Raw genomic sequence first — 16,525 nt, 5'->3', positions numbered from 1 at the left:
GCTGCTTTTTCCAAATTGTGTACATATTAATATGCATTACGTGGTCATATAAGTTTTAGAAACTAAGAATATCTGAACCTTAAAGATAAGGAAGCATATTTGCCCATTAAAGACTTTGAGAAGTTCTCTGTATGAACACCTGTTTTTAACTTGAATATTTTGTTTCCCAAACATAATTGACCACAGAAGTTTTTTACCCCCCTAGCAATAATTACTATTTCATGGGACAGTTTAGAAAATGCTACTCTAAAGAAAATAGGGTTGGGCTTCCCTGGTGGCGCAGTGGTTGAGAGTCCGCCTGCCGATGCAGGGGACACGGGTTCGGGCCCCGGTCCGGGAAGATCCCATATGCCGCGGAGCGGCTGGGCCCGTGACCCATGGCCGCTGAGCCTGCACATCCGGAGCCTGTGCTCTGCAACGGGAGAGGCCACAACAGTGAGAGGCCCGCGTACCGCAAAAAAAAAAAAAAAAAGAAAATAGGGTTAACATATATTCTGCATTTGTCCTCATTTTTCCTATGATTTAAGATTAGCAGCAGTGAAGCTCTATGACATACATTTCACTGATCCTCGAATCCATTGTGAACTATTTATACTAGGCACAAGTTAATGATTTGAAAAATCTGGAAGTTTGCAGCGTATGAAATAGACATAGTGATCGAGTCCAGGCATACTAAGACAGCAGAGCTGTCTTAACATTTATAGAGACAATTTACACAATTGTTCTCTCTAGTTCTTTTCACAGAACACTTTCTCCTTGGATCACCTATACTAAAACTATATCTCTTTTTATTTTATTTTACTTAGAGTAGCAAATATTTACCTTTAGTTCACATTATGCAGCATTCCTTTTACTTTGTACTCTTCAAAGACATGTTTCATGAAAAAAAAGTTTATCAGCTACTGCTTAAAAGTATCGATAAGGCTTTGAGGAAACAAACTATTTAAAAAATGAAAAAGAACAAAACAAAACTTTTCTTCTGATCATAACAGAAGCTAACATTTTTGAGCATTTATTGGCTCATCACTGTGCATGACAACTTCTAATCATCATAACAGTCCTTTGAGGTGTAGGTATCTGCAATATTCCCACGTTACAGATGAGCAAATAGAGACTAGAGCTTCAGTAACGTGCCTTTAGCCGATGTATTACCAGAATCCAGAAAAAAATCTCAGGTCTTCCTGACTCAGAAGTACTTGCCTTGTAACCACTGTTGCAGATATCTTGAGAAATAAAGCAGAGTAGAAAGTAGGGAGGGGAATCACCATAATCTCCAGCAACTCAGAGATGATCACTTAAAAGTTTACTGTATTTTCTCTATTTCTTTTCTATACAAAATACATATACTAATTGGGTTCAAACTGTCAAAGTTTTGTATGCTTTTTTTTTTTTTTTACTTTGTCTCTAAACTTTCTTCAGAAACATTTTAAACTATAGTCCTTCATTAAAATTATCACTGTGTCCTGTTGCTCCTCTAGTTTTTATCTCTTTTTGCTTTAATTCAGTAAACTAAATCATAACTTTTATGGTTTTCACTGTTTTTCAGTTTGATAACCGGTTTGTCACATGTAATTCATTAATTTACTGAAAATCTCTTCTAAATAGTGTTCAGTAAGACTGTCATTGCCTAAACAAGACAAAACAACAACGGAACTTTTGCTGAGAATTAGAGTGTTGTAAATCTATGAAGAGACTGCCATGTCAGTTCACTCTTTTAGCTGTTACACTGTGTTTCCCCTATCTCCTGGCTGTTAAGATCTGAAATATTCCAGGTTATTGACTGAGATTATGAAATCTCTTTGCTGGTGGTATTTAATTAAATGTACAACTTATTTAACATGGTTTCAGTGTAGCTGAACCAAAAGACAAATTAGTAGCAGACTGGATATCTAGGATCATTAGCAATTTCTTAGAAATTTATGCTGTAGCCATGACCCCCATAGTCTTTGTTTTTAGTTTATAAAGACTATGTATAGTATGTACCTTATTTTAATTTGAAGTTTCCTGTTAAAAGTTTTAGTCGAAGTATTTTATTCTTAATTCAACAGTTTTGATGAAAAAAATTATTTCGACAAATTGGTTGGCTTTTGTATAGTTGATTATAGTCATTCTATTTTTAATATTTTAAGGATGTGCACAGAAAAGTCATTTCTGCTTGTTCCCTATAGGTTGTGGATATGCTTTGTATGAGCTTTCTGGTAATGTAAAATATTTGTGTTTAAATGAATTGAGAGTAATACATTAGATTTTGAAGAACAGTTAGTAATTTTTATTTATCAGCAGTATGATTCTTTTTCCCTTCATTTAGATATGAAGTAAATTTTCAAGATGGTATTGATTGTGGAGGTGCATACATTAAACTCCTAGCAGACACTGATGGTTTGAATCTGGTATGATATTTTAATGTTTAAGAAAACCTTATTAAAGTTAATAAGTATTTTTAAGGAGCAATTGACACAACTGAAATTTTCATTTTCAACTGAAATCGAAAATAACTTTGAAAAATTTTATCCACCGTGAGTTTATATAGCTTTTACAGTGTGCCTTCAAGTTTCATACACAGCTGTGTTACTTGATGGCATCAGTTTTGTAATCATTAGCCACATAAAAAAGTTTGCTATGTCTATAAATAAAAAATAACCTGGTGCTTATAAATGTCACTAAAAGATCAGCTTACAGTTATTTTCTTTACAAAATAATAATCACAGGAGAAGTAAGATAATGGAGCAAAGTAGTAAAACAAAATGGCCAAAGAACCAAATTAAAAAGGCAGGCCAGTTCAGGAATTGGCAGTCTGCAAAAATTTACTAAGTTAAAAATGTTTTCATAGTGAAGCAGGTTACATTAGGACCATTTGAGGTTTGGAGACATTTCTTATAGCATCCTCCTACAGGAGGCTATGTCAGGATTTCTGCATATAACAAAAATAAGATAAAGAGACATTAATGAGATATTTGTCAGAATGCGTGGCTATGAAACAGATTAAAGGATTCATTTACTGTTATTAGGATCCGGTAAAGGGGAAGCCATTTGTAGTAGATGGTGAAACACTTAGGTATTGTGAGGTGATGATCACCTGAAGGTACAATGGCAATAATAAAGTCAAATACCAACTATTTTTCTAAGCACGTTATCTAATTAATTCAGTTAATCCTCAGAGAAACGTTATAAGGTACGTACTATTATTATCTTCATCAGAGGTAATGAAATAGAACCACAGGGAGGTTAAGAAATTTGCTCAGGGCCACACACAGCTGGTTTAAAGGCAACGGTAGGATTTGAACTCCAGATCCCATGCTCTTAACCAGTGTCCATGCCAAATGAAGAGAAATGACCAGTAATAAAACGGGGAGCATGTTGCTGTGTCTGTTTTTGAGTCTGAATCTCTTCTTCACATTGTGCTAAGGGGTGCCATTTTCTGGTGTCTTACTGAATAGTAGTAATGGCTAAGTAAGCACTGTAGTCTTAAGTCACAGAATGCTTTTCTCTGTGCTTAATTTTCTTAATAAAATATTAATAATACAGATCTATATAGAGTAACTAAAACATTATGATGTTGCTAGAGTGGTTCCAGCTTCTCTCCTACATCTTGAGGATGGAATTAGTGTGTGCACTTAAAAAGCTATTTTGAAATAAAAGTTGTTGTGTTTTCCACATCCTTTATTGTCAATTGTGTCAACTAATTCTTTGGTGAATTAGCATTTGATACATTTTTGTGAACTCTACCCAATGGGGTAGAATAGAGAAATCCATTAAATACTCTAACTCTGGACTAATCCCAATACTCATCTCTCTTTGAAGGAAAACTTTTATGATAAAACATCCTATACCATTATGTTTGGACCAGATAAATGTGGAGAAGATTATAAACTTCATTTTATCTTCCGACATAAACATCCCCAAACTGGAGTTTTTGAAGAGAAGCATGCCAAACGTCCAGATGTAGACCTTAAAAAGTTCTTTACAGACAGGAGGACTCATCTTTATACCCTTGGTATGTCCTTTTAATTCATTCATTCATTCAAAGACATTTGTTGACTACCAATGCTTTCATGGCAAGTGCTTTGGGAGAAACACAGGTCCTTCTGTTAAGGGCTTATCTCTTTAGGAGAATAAGACACATACTTACAGCACAGGTAGAAAGTAAAGTGTCGTATGAGGTACTTAAGAGCTCAAAAACAATATTACTTTCAGTTTGGAAACTTGGAGAAAACCTAGTGAAGGCGGTTATATTTGACCTAGTCTTGAAGTGTAGATACAATGTGGGAGATAGGAGAGGAAAGGGATATTTTAGGCACCCTGACATTAGTGGTGCTGAAAGAATAGAAAACTGGAGAAAAAGGTTAAAGAGGAGGAAGCCCTTAGTATTAGACTTTATTCTATAGGCAGTTGTCATTGTTGGGTCCTGCCTTGTGGTAGTTGTGGGAAAACTTTGAAAGGGAAAGCATTGAGCAACCATCTATTAACATACTTAGCTTTACTTTTGTAACTAGGAGTTTGCGTGTATGTTGACTAGGAGGAACACTACATGGGATTGTTTTTCCTCTTCCCAAGAACATACAATTATAGAGGTTTGTTCTGCCCATGATTACTTAAAATCACAGCATGTCAGAACCTAACAGGACAACTCCATCCAAGACTAAGATATTTCAGTTTTCTTTCCAAAAACTGCACTTACAGAAACATTCATTTTGTCTGCCAACATAGGGACCAATTTTATTTTTAATATCAGCATTGATATCAAAGACCTTTTTCTGAAATTGGAATAGTACTAGACATTTTGGGGAGCATAAAGTAAACTCTAGAAATGTAGAGATAATGAGAAATTATAACTAGGAAAAATGAATTTTAATTAGACTTTGTATAAACCTGGTCAAAAGCACTTTGGTAGTGTAATCAAAGGCCACAATTCCACTTTCAGGAATTTATCCAAAGAAAATAATCCAGAAGAAAGAAAATGACCTATGTGTAAAAATATACTGTAAATTGGAAGCAACCCAAATGTTACAGTAGTGGTTTTCTTTCTATACAATACAAAATGATAACTATGAAAATATTTGGCAACAAGGAAGAGACATTTATAATATTAAAATTGGGAAAGAAAACGAGATTCAAATTGGAGGCACATCCTGATGGCCACTAGACATATTATGCAAACAAAAAGAAAAAGCCTAGAAAAAACTAATTTTTATTAATCACCTGATAGGTACCATGCTCTATGCTAGACACTTTGTTTACAACCATCCTGTGTTTCTCTCTATTTTGCCTTAATTTAGGTTAAGTAACTTGCCCTAGGAAACAAAAGTAATTGGTTAAGACTGGAATTAAAACTCAAGTCTGACTCTTAAACATTTGCTTTTCTTACTACTATACACAAAAACTTTTGTTGTGCTAGGATTATCAAGTGGCTATTTTCTTTTTAAAAAAACTTTCTGTAATACTACTATATTTTTATAACATTATCCTGTAGTTGTTCTAAGAACCTTACAGGGTCCCTTAAAAGACTTTATAATCCAATGCCTTTTGTTGTAAATTCATTTAGAACATTGAATACAGTTTTATAAACGGAAAGGTTTTTTGGCTAAAAATTTTGGGCAAAGATGTCTTTTCACATATGTGTAATTGTCATGTGCTTTTCTGATTTATTATAATTTTAAAACATTTCAGATGCAAAATTTATTCAGAAAATAGTCTTTTCGGGATTTTTCTTGAGAAATGTCTTTTTTTTAATTAGAAAGGGTCTAGCACATTTTTGCATTTAAGATCTTATTTTCAGTTCTGCTTCAATCTTGACTTTTTTCTTTTGTGTAGTAATATAGTTTTATAATCTCAGCTGTAATAGAAGAGGAAATGGTGGAGAAAAAAGAGAAGGGAGAAAATACTGAGTGTTCATTTACATTATTTGAGTTTGTATATAAATTGCAATCTTTGATTTTGATATAAATAATTTGACATTGTTGTGACTGAAACCTTTGGAGATTGTTATTACTTCAGAATTGCTTTTACAGAAAGTGTTAGCCCATTTATCTAGTTAAGTCAGGATCATCCTGACATTTATTGACAGCTCCTACTTCCTTAACTTACTAAAAGCAAATGTTAAGCAGCTACTTTCATTTACAATTCTTTCCAAAGATATAAATTATACTCAGTGACTCCCCACCCCATGTTTACAGAAGGGAGAAAGAGCTTTTATTTTGTCATTACAATGATAAGGGGGTCCTTTATGAAACTTTTGGCTTAGGGACTTTTAAAGAGCTAGAATTTACCTCAAAACAAACGTACTAAAGTGTGACGTTGAATATTTTCAATCATCCTTAAGACATTTTTCACTATGGTGTATGAATCAATAAATTTGAAATGCCAATGAGCTTTATAGATTTCTAGGAAATCATAAGAATGTATCAATGTTAAATTCCTGATTTTGGTGCCTAGATTTGGGTTATATAGGAGAATGTCCTTGTTTATAGGAAATATACATTAAAACATTCAGGGATGATACGGATGAGGTCAGTAATTTACTCTCAAGCAATTCAAGAAAAAATAAGGTTCTTTATAGCATACTTGCAACTTTTAAAGTTTGAGGTCGTTTCAAAAAATTATTTTACAATAGTGAAGATTAGGTTGTATTCTTTAACTATGAAAGAGTGAAGCTGACTGGTCATGTGAGTCCTAAGCTGAGTTAGCTATTGGGTATTTTTTATTTTAGAAGTAATGGAGCATTTTATTAAATTATTATTATTACTTAAAATTTTATCTTTGGTTTTAGAAAGCATTATATCTAGTGATTTCAGTGTATTTTGATTTAATACGTCGGTAATTCCTCTATTGTGGTTGAGAGAAAACTTTACCCATGAAGTTTAGGGTAGAAGATTGTCTTTAACATGTCATGTCTGTCAATATGATAAGTGTAATATGTTTAAATTGGTCTTTAGTGATGAATCCAGATGACACATTTGAAGTATTAATTGATCAGATAGTTGTAAACAAAGGAAACCTACTAGAGGATGTGGTTCCTCCTATCAGTCCTCCCAAAGAAATTGAAGATCCCAGTGATAAAAAACCTGATGATTGGGATGAAAGAGCAAAAATCCCTGATCCTTCTGCTGTCAAACCAGAAGACTGGTAAGCAAAGAATTCAGTAGCAAAGCGTTCTTTGGCATAAAGTAACGTGTGTTTATCTGAAGTAACATGTGTTTAAGTGAAGTTTACAACCAATGAAGCTTATTCTTTTAAACATCAGTACTACTTATTTTGACTATTTTGGGTGAAATACTTCTCTAAAACGGATTTTGCACTCCCCTGCCTCTTAATTATCTTAATTTTCATTTTAATTAATATTTTAATTTTGTGGCCCTTTTCAATATAGTATTTGTATTTTGTATGTTTTCAATGCTGTGGGGGAAAAAATTCCATGAATCTAAAACACCAACACTTTAATTTTAGTTTCCAGTTTGATCTTTATCATGTATGTGTGTGCGTACTTTACATAGTTGCGGTGTTTTCAGTTAATGATTAGTTGGCTTAAAAAGCCATATTCTCAGCATCTTATATAGGATTTACTCATACCAGTTTGCTTACCCATAAAATGTTCACTAGCTGAGTATTTGTGTGGTTTCCATTCTACAGGATTATGAATATTTTCCTTAAAAGAAATGTATTCAGTTCCAGATTACCTATGGCTTAAATTCAGATGGTGAGGGATACTTTTACATCTCTCCATTTAACTGAGATATTCTTTGTCCTTCAAATATGTTTTGTAATTTCTCCCTAAAATCTTGTTACCTTTATTCCTAAGAACGTTTTTTTTTCCCTGCTGACAGTTAACTCTTAATTATGGTTTTGCTAAGTAGATTGTCTGTCTTTATGTATTTAACCCACCCTATTGGCTATCTATTGCTGTGTAACAAATTACCAAACAACTGAAGACAACAAACATGAACTCACCCAGTTCCTGAGAGGCAGGAATCTGGGAGTGGCTAGCTCCCCGGTTCTGGCTCAGACTCTCCTGAGGTTGCAGTCGAGCTGCCAGTAAGAGCTGCCTGCGTCTGAAAGCTTGACTTGGGCAGCTGGAGGATCCACTTCCCACTGGCTTCTTGTAGCCTTTGTCAGGAAGTTTCAGTTCCCTGCCACCTAGGCCTCCCTTAGGTCTGCTCATGACATGGCAGGTGGCTCCCCTAGAGGGAGTGATCCAAGAGGGAGAGAGCACAGCCACAGAAATGCAGTGCCTTTTATAACCTAATCTCAAAAGTGACATGCCATCACTTCAGCTGTATTCTGTTTGTCACACAGACCAACCCTAGTACAGTTGGGAGGTGACTACATAAAGGTAGATGTACTAAGTGTGAGTAAAAAAAGTTTTATTCTTAGTTTACTAAGTTTTTTTCCCCCATGATTGGGTGTCATATTTTGTAAAACACTTTTTGTGCATCTATTGAGATGACCACGTGGTTTTTCTCCTTTATTTTCTTAGTGTGGTGAATTATATTGATTGATTTTCTAATGTTGACTAACCTTGCACTCTCCCTGGTCAACAAGTATTGTCCTTTGGATGTTTGCTGGATTCTGATTGCATGTTTTTTTTCTGTCAGATTTATTGAAGTATAATTTTCATACAGCTAAATCCACTTATTTTAGATATACAGTTCTATGAATTTGGAAAAATATATACAGTGATCTAACCACTACCGCAGTCATGATGTAGAATATTTCCATCATTCCCCAAAGGCCTTTATATCCTTTTGTAATCAATTCCCTCCTTCCACCTTTAACCTCTGGAAACTACTGATGTGATTTCTGTCCCTTATAGCTTTGCCTTTTCCAGAATATCATATAAGATGGAATTATACAGTATATAACTTTTGTTTCTGATTTCTTTCACTCAGAATGATGCTTTCTGAGATTTATCTGTATTTTTTGCTTGTATCAGTAATTAGTTTTGTTTTATTGCTGAGTAGTGTACCATTGTAGGGATGCATCATAATTTGTTTATCCATTCACATACTGATGGAAGTTTTGGTTGTTTCCAGTTTGGGGCAATTATGAATAGAGCTGTTACAAACATTTGTGGTCAGGGTTTTGTATAGACATAATTTTTCCTTTTTCTTCGATAAATACCTAGGAGTTTGATTGTACAATAAGTGTATGTTTAAATTTGTAAGAAACTGCCAAACTTTTCCAAAGGGCTATACCATTTTGCATTCCCACCATTATGTAAGAGTTCCAGATGTTATACATTAACAGCATTTGGTATTATCTGTTTTTTTAACTGAGATATAATTGACATATAATATTGTAATAGTTTATGTGTACAACATAATGATTTGATATATGTATATATTGCAAAATGATCACTACAGTAAGTTTAGTTAACATCCATCACTTCACATAGTTAACAGCTTTTTTTCTTGTTTTGAGAACTTTTAAGATTCACTCTTCTTAACTTTCAAATATATGATATAGTGTGGTGAACTGTAGTCACCACGCTGTACCTTACATCCCCAGGACTTATTTATCTTATAACTGGAAGTTTGTACCTTTTGACCTATTGGTATTATCTGTTTTTGTTTTTCTGTTTTTCTTCGGGTATTCTAAAAGGTTTGTAGTGGTATCTAATTGTAGTTTTGATTTACATTTCCCTAATGACTAATCCTTAATTTCCCCAATTTTCATTTACTTGCCATTCATATCAGTTTCTTTGGAGAAGTATCTTTTCAATTTTTTCCACTGCTTTATTTGGGTTATTTTTTTATATTCAGTTATGAGAGTTCTTTATATTCTGGATACAGGTGTTTTGTCAGTTATCTAGTTCTGTATAACAAATTACCCCAAAATTTAGTGGCTTAAAACAACATTTGTTATCTCTCAGTTTCTTGTGATTCAGGATTCTGACTGCAGCTTAGTAGGTCCTTTGGCCCTGGGCCTTTCAGCTGCAGTTAAGATGTCAGCTGGGGCTATAGTCATCTAAAGGCTCAATGAGGAGCGGATCCAGTTTCAGTTTCACTCAAGTGGGCATTGGCAGGATTCAGTCTCTCAAGGGACTGAATTGTTGTTGGACTGAGGGCCTCAGTTCCTGGCTGGGTGTTGGCCAGAGTCATCCCTTGGTTCCTTGCAATCTAGGCCTCACCACAGAGTATCTCACAACATGGTAGCTGTCTTCAACGGAAGCAAGGGAGAGGGGAAGGGAGGGGAGAAGAGAGTGCGAAGAAGATGGAGGTTACAGTCTGTACTGGGTTAACACTGTCCTCCAAAATTCCATGTCTACCCAGAACCTGTAATTGTGACTTTATTTGGAATTAGGACCTCTGCATCTCTAATCAAGTTAAGATGAAGTAATACTGGATTAGGGTGGGCCCTAAATCTAGTACTACCGGTGTCCTTGTAAGAAGAGGGAAATTTGGACACAGACACACAGGGAGAACACGATGTGACAATTGAGGCAGAAATTGCAGTGATGCATCTACAAGCCAGGGAATGCCAACGGTCGTCAGTGGCCACCAGAAGCAAGGAAGAAACAAGGAAAGATCCTGTCCTGGAGCCTCCGGAGAGAGCATGGTCCTGCCCAAAACTTTGATTTCAAATTTCTAGTCTCCAGAATTGTGAGATAATAAATTTCTGTCACTTTAAGCCACCCAGATTGTGGTGTTTTGTTACAGCAGCCTAGGGAAACTAATATACAGTATTTTGTAACTTAATCTTGGAAGTAACATACCATTACTAATTTCTGTTCATTAATAGCACGTTATTAGGTCCCACCCACACTCAAGGAGAGGAGACTTCACATGGACATGAATACCAGGAGGCAGGATCATTGGAAACCATTTCAGAAGCTGCCTACCTCAGTCTGAGATTGCCAGTGCCAGAGTCCCTGAGGCGAGGACCCGGTTAGGTGGCACCCAGATTTCGCAGTACAGACACCACAGTAATAACTGTTACTTTAAGCCCCTAAGTTTTGGGGTAATTTGTTATGCAGCAATAGTCAATTAATATAGATATGCAGTATGCAATATTTCCTTTCACTCTGGGGCTTGTCTTAATTTTCATAACAGAGAGCAGAAGTTTTAAATTTTTATGAAGTCCGGTTTGTCAATATTTGTCTTTGATGATTCATGCTTTTTGCATCTTACTAAGATAAGATGTCTTTGCCTAAATGTGACAAAGATTTTCTTTTGTTTTCTAGACAAATAGTTTTGACTAAAACTCTGTTCTGAGTTAATTGTTGTATGTAGTGTGAGGTATAAATCAAGATTAATTTTCAAAAATATGGGTGTCTAATTGTTCCAGCATCTCTTATCATCCATTTAATGTCTGTAATGATCTGTACTGATGTCCCCTCTTTCTTTTCTGATATGGCAATTAGTGTTGTTTCTTGATGTGTCTAGCTGAGGGTTTACCAATTTTATTGAGCTTTTTGGAGGACCATCTTTTGTTTTAGTTTTTTCCCTTCCATTGGCCTTTTTTGTATTTCATTATTTCCTTCCTCTTCTTACTTTGGACTTAATTTGCTTCTCTTTTCTACCTTATTAAGGTAGAAAATAATTTCCGATAGAAACAGCTGTAAAATTTCTCTAAGCACTGTTTTAACTAAGTTCCACAAATATATATTCAGTTCATACTGTTTTATAATTTCCCTAGTGATTTCTTCTTTGATTCATGTATTTTTAAATGTGTTGCTTTGTTGTCAATTATTTATGGATTTTCCAGATATAATTTTCATTTTAACTCCCAAGTTAATTCTATTGTGGTCAGAAAACATTCACAAATATCAATTACATCAGGATGGTTGATAGAATTGTTCAAAAGCTTTTATATTCTTGATGGTTTTCAGTCTGTTCTCTTACTGAGAGAAGAGAACTAAAACCTTCAACTGTGATTGTGGATTTGTCTTTATCTCCTTTGAGTTCTATTAGTTTTTGCTTCAAGTATTTTGAAGATCTGTTACTAGATCAGTTCACAGTATTTCATGACCTCTTGAGGAACTGACCTTTTTATTATAAAATGTCCTTCTTTATAAACTCTTATAATACTCTCTGTCTTGAAGTCTACTTGGTCTGATATTAAATCAGCACTCCAATTTTCTTTTAAATCATGTTTCCATTGAATAGTATTTTCCATTATTTACCTGTAACCTGTATATGCCTTTATTTTTCAGGTGATTTTCTTGTAGGCAACTACATTTGGGTCTTGCCTTTTAATTTGAGTGTTTTAAACCATCTACATTTAATGCACTTATTCCTATGGTTGGGTGTAAACCTACCATCTCACTACTTGTTTTTTTCTTTGTCCCATATATTCTGTGGCTTTTTATAAAATGTTTTTCCTGGGTTTTTTCAGATTGAGTTATATTTTATTTGAGTCTTCTATTTTTTCTTCTCTATTGGCTTTTTGGCTTTTCCTCTGTAGTTTGTTGTTTTGCTGGTTGCTCTAGGGTTTGCAATATGCATCTTAAACCTATTTCAGTCTACTCTCAAATAGTGTTATACCACTTCATGTCTAAGTAAATCATATGAGAGTCTTATATTTTTCCCATACATCCTTCATGCTATTATCATACATTTCCTTCTTTATATACTGTGAAGGCCTTGCATATTTATTCTTCTATCAGTCTCTTTTTATCAGACAGTTATGAGGAAAAAGTTCTTTTATTTACCCACATATTTGCCATTTCTGGTACTCTTCTTCTTTTATGTAGATAGAAATTCCTGTCTGTTACTGTTTTCCTTCTGCTTGATAAACTTGTCTGAATACATTGTAGTACATACCTGTTGTCATTGCATTCTCTTAAATTATTTGTCTGAAAATCTCTTTATCCTGCCTTCATTTTTGAAGGATTCTTCACTATGGGGTTATAGGTTGATAGTTATTTTGCAACAGCCGTTCCTTATCATGAGACTCACACTGATTCTGATAAGAAGTCAGTTGTTATTCTCATCCTTGTTCTCCTTTACATAATATGTCATTTTTTTCTATTTGGTTTTAAGATTTATTTTCACTGTTACTGGTTTTCAATAGTTTGATTTTTGTTGTGCCTCGATGTCATTTGTGTGTGTGTGTGTGTATTTGCCTTGCTTTGGATTCTTTGAGTTTTTTGAAATGTGGGTTTATAGTTTATATCAAATTTGGGTAACATTTGGCCATTATTTTCTTAAATATTTATGTATGCCTCCCCATCTCTTTTTTGGAATGCCCTTAAATGTGTGTTAGACTGCTTTACATTTGTTACACAAGTCACTGAGAATCTATTCATTTTTTAAAACCAGTTTTTCTCTGTGTACTTCATTTTGGAAAGTGTCTATTACTATTTCTTCAAGTTCTTGTTGTTTGTAAACATTGGGGTTTACCACCTATTCAGAACATAGAATGTTGGTCTTGGAAAACCAGAAGTGTTAACATGTTGACTCTCTTTTAGATAAATAGGGGTACTGGTTAGCAGTGAAAATGTCTTTGCCTTAAGGGAAATAGTATAATAGGGAAGTAACTTGTGCAAGGTAGGAAGTAACTTGTGCAAGGTAGGAAGAATAGTACATTTTTAAAAAAATTAATAAGTCACTTATTAGTGTATCACTTCCATGAATTCATGCTATAAGAAAAGGTAGGACTACATCCCTCCATGTGGGCTTTCTAACATTGTTTCATATTTGTTTGCCCATAAAGAGTAGGGCTGGGACATGAGAGAAACTGTACAATTTCATGAGAGAAACTGTACAATGAGAGAAACAATGAGAGAAACTATATATACCAACCTCATTCTGATAGGTGAAATGTGTGAGAATTTTTTTTATAAAGTGCTAAAAGAGATGCACCCTTAAATTTTAAACCCTGGTTACTCTGAGCCCTCAGAGACCCTAAGATAACATTGATAACAGGCAAGTACAAGTCTTTACATACATAGATTTGATTATTTCAGTTTGTTACTCAGTCTTTACGTATATATTGTTGATTATTTCAGTTTTTTATTCAAGTTTTGTTTGGAAAATCATAATGTAGCTTCTTATTTAAAATTTTTACTTTTCTGTAAAGACAAAAATTGTTAGTAATTCTATTCACTACTTACTGTGACTATGTTTATATACTTTAGAATTTACTTTCTAAGTGTTATTTTTTAATGAAAATATAAAAATTACTAGAATTAAATATGGAGAGTTTTTAAAAATAATATTGGAGTAGGGAAGACCTTTCCAAATATGACATAAAATTGAAGAATCATAAAGGAAAATGTTAATAAATTTCAACTACATGAAAATAAATGAGTTTTACATGGCAAAAAAAAAAAAAAAACCTCACCATGAGCTACATTAAAAAATGCATGAGAAACTGGAAAAAAATTTTACTTCATATAGCTGACAACTAATTTCTTATTAATTTCTAATATATTCCAGGATATTAATTATAGCATTATTCATCATAGTAAGTTTTTGAAAACACTATTCTCAACAATAGATAGATTAAATAAATTATGATTTATTCACAAAGCATAAAACTATGCAACTGTTAAGAAGAATGAAGCAGATATATATTTATATAAAACAGAGCTCCTAGAACAGTCTTGACATGCAGTAGTCATCCCATATATGTTTGTTGATGAATGAGTTTTTAAGTGAACAAAAGCAAGGTCTAACATACTCTGTATAGAATGCTATCATTTGTGTAAAAAAAGTATGTATATATATATATATGTGTGTGTGTGTATATATATATATATATACATATACACACACACATACATATGTGCATGTGTGTATAGAACATAACAAGTAATATATATTAAAAAGTGTATAGTAGAAGATTTAGGTGGATGAGAGAGAGGGGAGGTAGTAGGTACAAAGACAGGGTAGGAAATGCCTTTTGGTACCTTATGAATTTTGTAGCATGCATTTTTAAACTGCTTGAATAATTAATAATTAGCGTAAAATACTGTATTTACAGGGATGAAAGTGAACCTGCCCAAATAGAAGATTCAAGTGTTGTTAAACCTGATGGCTGGCTTGATAATGAACCGAAATTTATTCCAGATCCTAATGCTGAAAAACCCATTGACTGGTAAGCATTTTTCATCTTCAAATGTCAATTTCATATGTTTCTTACTTGCTTTTTTGTTACTAGTTTATATGACTGACAGGAGAGACTTGAGGTTCCTCCATTTGCTTTGTTCTAATATCCTAAGGAATGAAGACATGGATGGAGAATGGGAGGCACCTCAGATTTCTAATCCAGCATGTCGGATTGGGTGTGGTGAGTGGAGCCCTCCCATGATAGATAACCCAAAATACAAAGGAGTATGGAGACCTCCAATGATAGATAACCCTAACTACCAGGTAATAACCACTTGTTCCAGTCCCATAGTAAACTTTAAAATGTTGTGCTATTTATCTAGTTATTGATAATGTTATGTTAACTTCAGGAAATTTGATTTGTATAATAGTGTGCCTTAGCTATCTTAAGAAGTCAAAGAACATAGACTCCAACTAATTTATGTTTAAAAAGTGAAACATTCCTTATTTAATTTTCTGGGGGAATAAAATTAAGAACTAAAGATAAGTTACTTTATACTATATTTTTCCTTATACTGATGATCACTTTGGAATAAAATTTCATTTTAGAATTAAATATAAGAAGTGACTTCTGATCAAGAAGACTCAGGTTGTACATTTTAGTAATTAAAGTCTGTGCTTAATTAATGTGCTCCTTACTCTCTGGTATTATTAAAATTGAATTTTTCTCCCTAATATGAATCAGATATTTTTTGAGTATACCTAGTTTGGGGGGTAGAAGTCCTTATGTTATCCATTTAACCCTCTAGTTTTATCTAATTATTCATTGACATTTTCTAACATTTATTTTATATATACAGTTATATATTCTGTTTGCTCACTGTAGTTTTTCTTTAGAGTATTTATCACAAAATGTCTGTTTTGGTAACTTTTTTAACATCTATCTCCTTCATTAGACTTTAAACACCATAATGCAGGGACCATGTCTGCCTTGATTACCACTGTATCCTAGCATCTGGCATAGTGCCTGGCACAGAATAGACATATGTGATGTGGAATAAGTCAGTGAGTGATCATATTGTCCAATTTATTTGATTTGGTTGAATTTAATCATTCAAGATCTAATGGAACTTCTGTGTTGAATAATTGTTCTGAGATTCAACCATGGTTGATTATTGATGCCTATCCCGAGTATATGTTGAAAGGTGCGGTTCCGTTTTTGCCATACAGTGATCTCTGATTTGAACAATTGTAATGAATCTTGCCTTGAATATCTTTACTAAATTTAAAAAAACCCCAACTTGTCTAATACAGTGTCAGTTGTGAAATTTAATTACTCAAGTTTCTGTATTGGATTTTCACTCTGCCTCTTTTTTTTTTTTTTTTTTTGGCAGTTTACTTATTTATTTTACTTATTTTGGCTGCGCTGGGTCTTCATTGTGGCGCTCAGGCTTCTCTAGTTGCAGCGTGCTGGCTCTAGAGCGCACGGGCTCAGTAGTTGCAGTGTGTGGGCTTAGTTGTGGTATGTGGGATCTTAC

At 33.8% G+C, this 16,525-nt stretch overlaps 1 protein-coding gene across 3 annotated transcripts in view; it reads left to right on the top strand.

Moving 5' to 3' along the window:
- CLGN (calmegin) overlaps positions 1 to 16,525 on the top strand; it is a 45,496-nt gene that overhangs the window by 22,921 nt on the left and 6,050 nt on the right. For all 3 annotated transcript variants that reach the window (XM_081252725.1, XM_081252726.1, XM_081252727.1), the window contains 5 exons: positions 2,309 to 2,390; positions 3,802 to 3,994; positions 6,933 to 7,122; positions 14,923 to 15,036; positions 15,161 to 15,311. In XM_081252725.1, the coding sequence (XP_081108851.1) occupies positions 2,309 to 2,390; positions 3,802 to 3,994; positions 6,933 to 7,122; positions 14,923 to 15,036; positions 15,161 to 15,311 (730 nt within the window). The remainder of the gene's footprint in view (positions 1 to 2,308; positions 2,391 to 3,801; positions 3,995 to 6,932; positions 7,123 to 14,922; positions 15,037 to 15,160; positions 15,312 to 16,525) is intronic.

This window comes from Mesoplodon bidens (assembly GCF_964165515.1).
Source record: "Mesoplodon bidens genome assembly, chromosome: 1".
Classification (NCBI taxonomy): Eukaryota; Metazoa; Chordata; class Mammalia; order Artiodactyla; family Ziphiidae; genus Mesoplodon; species Mesoplodon bidens.
Note: the sequence above shows the minus strand (reverse complement) of the source record. Positions and strands in the feature narration are given on the sequence as shown.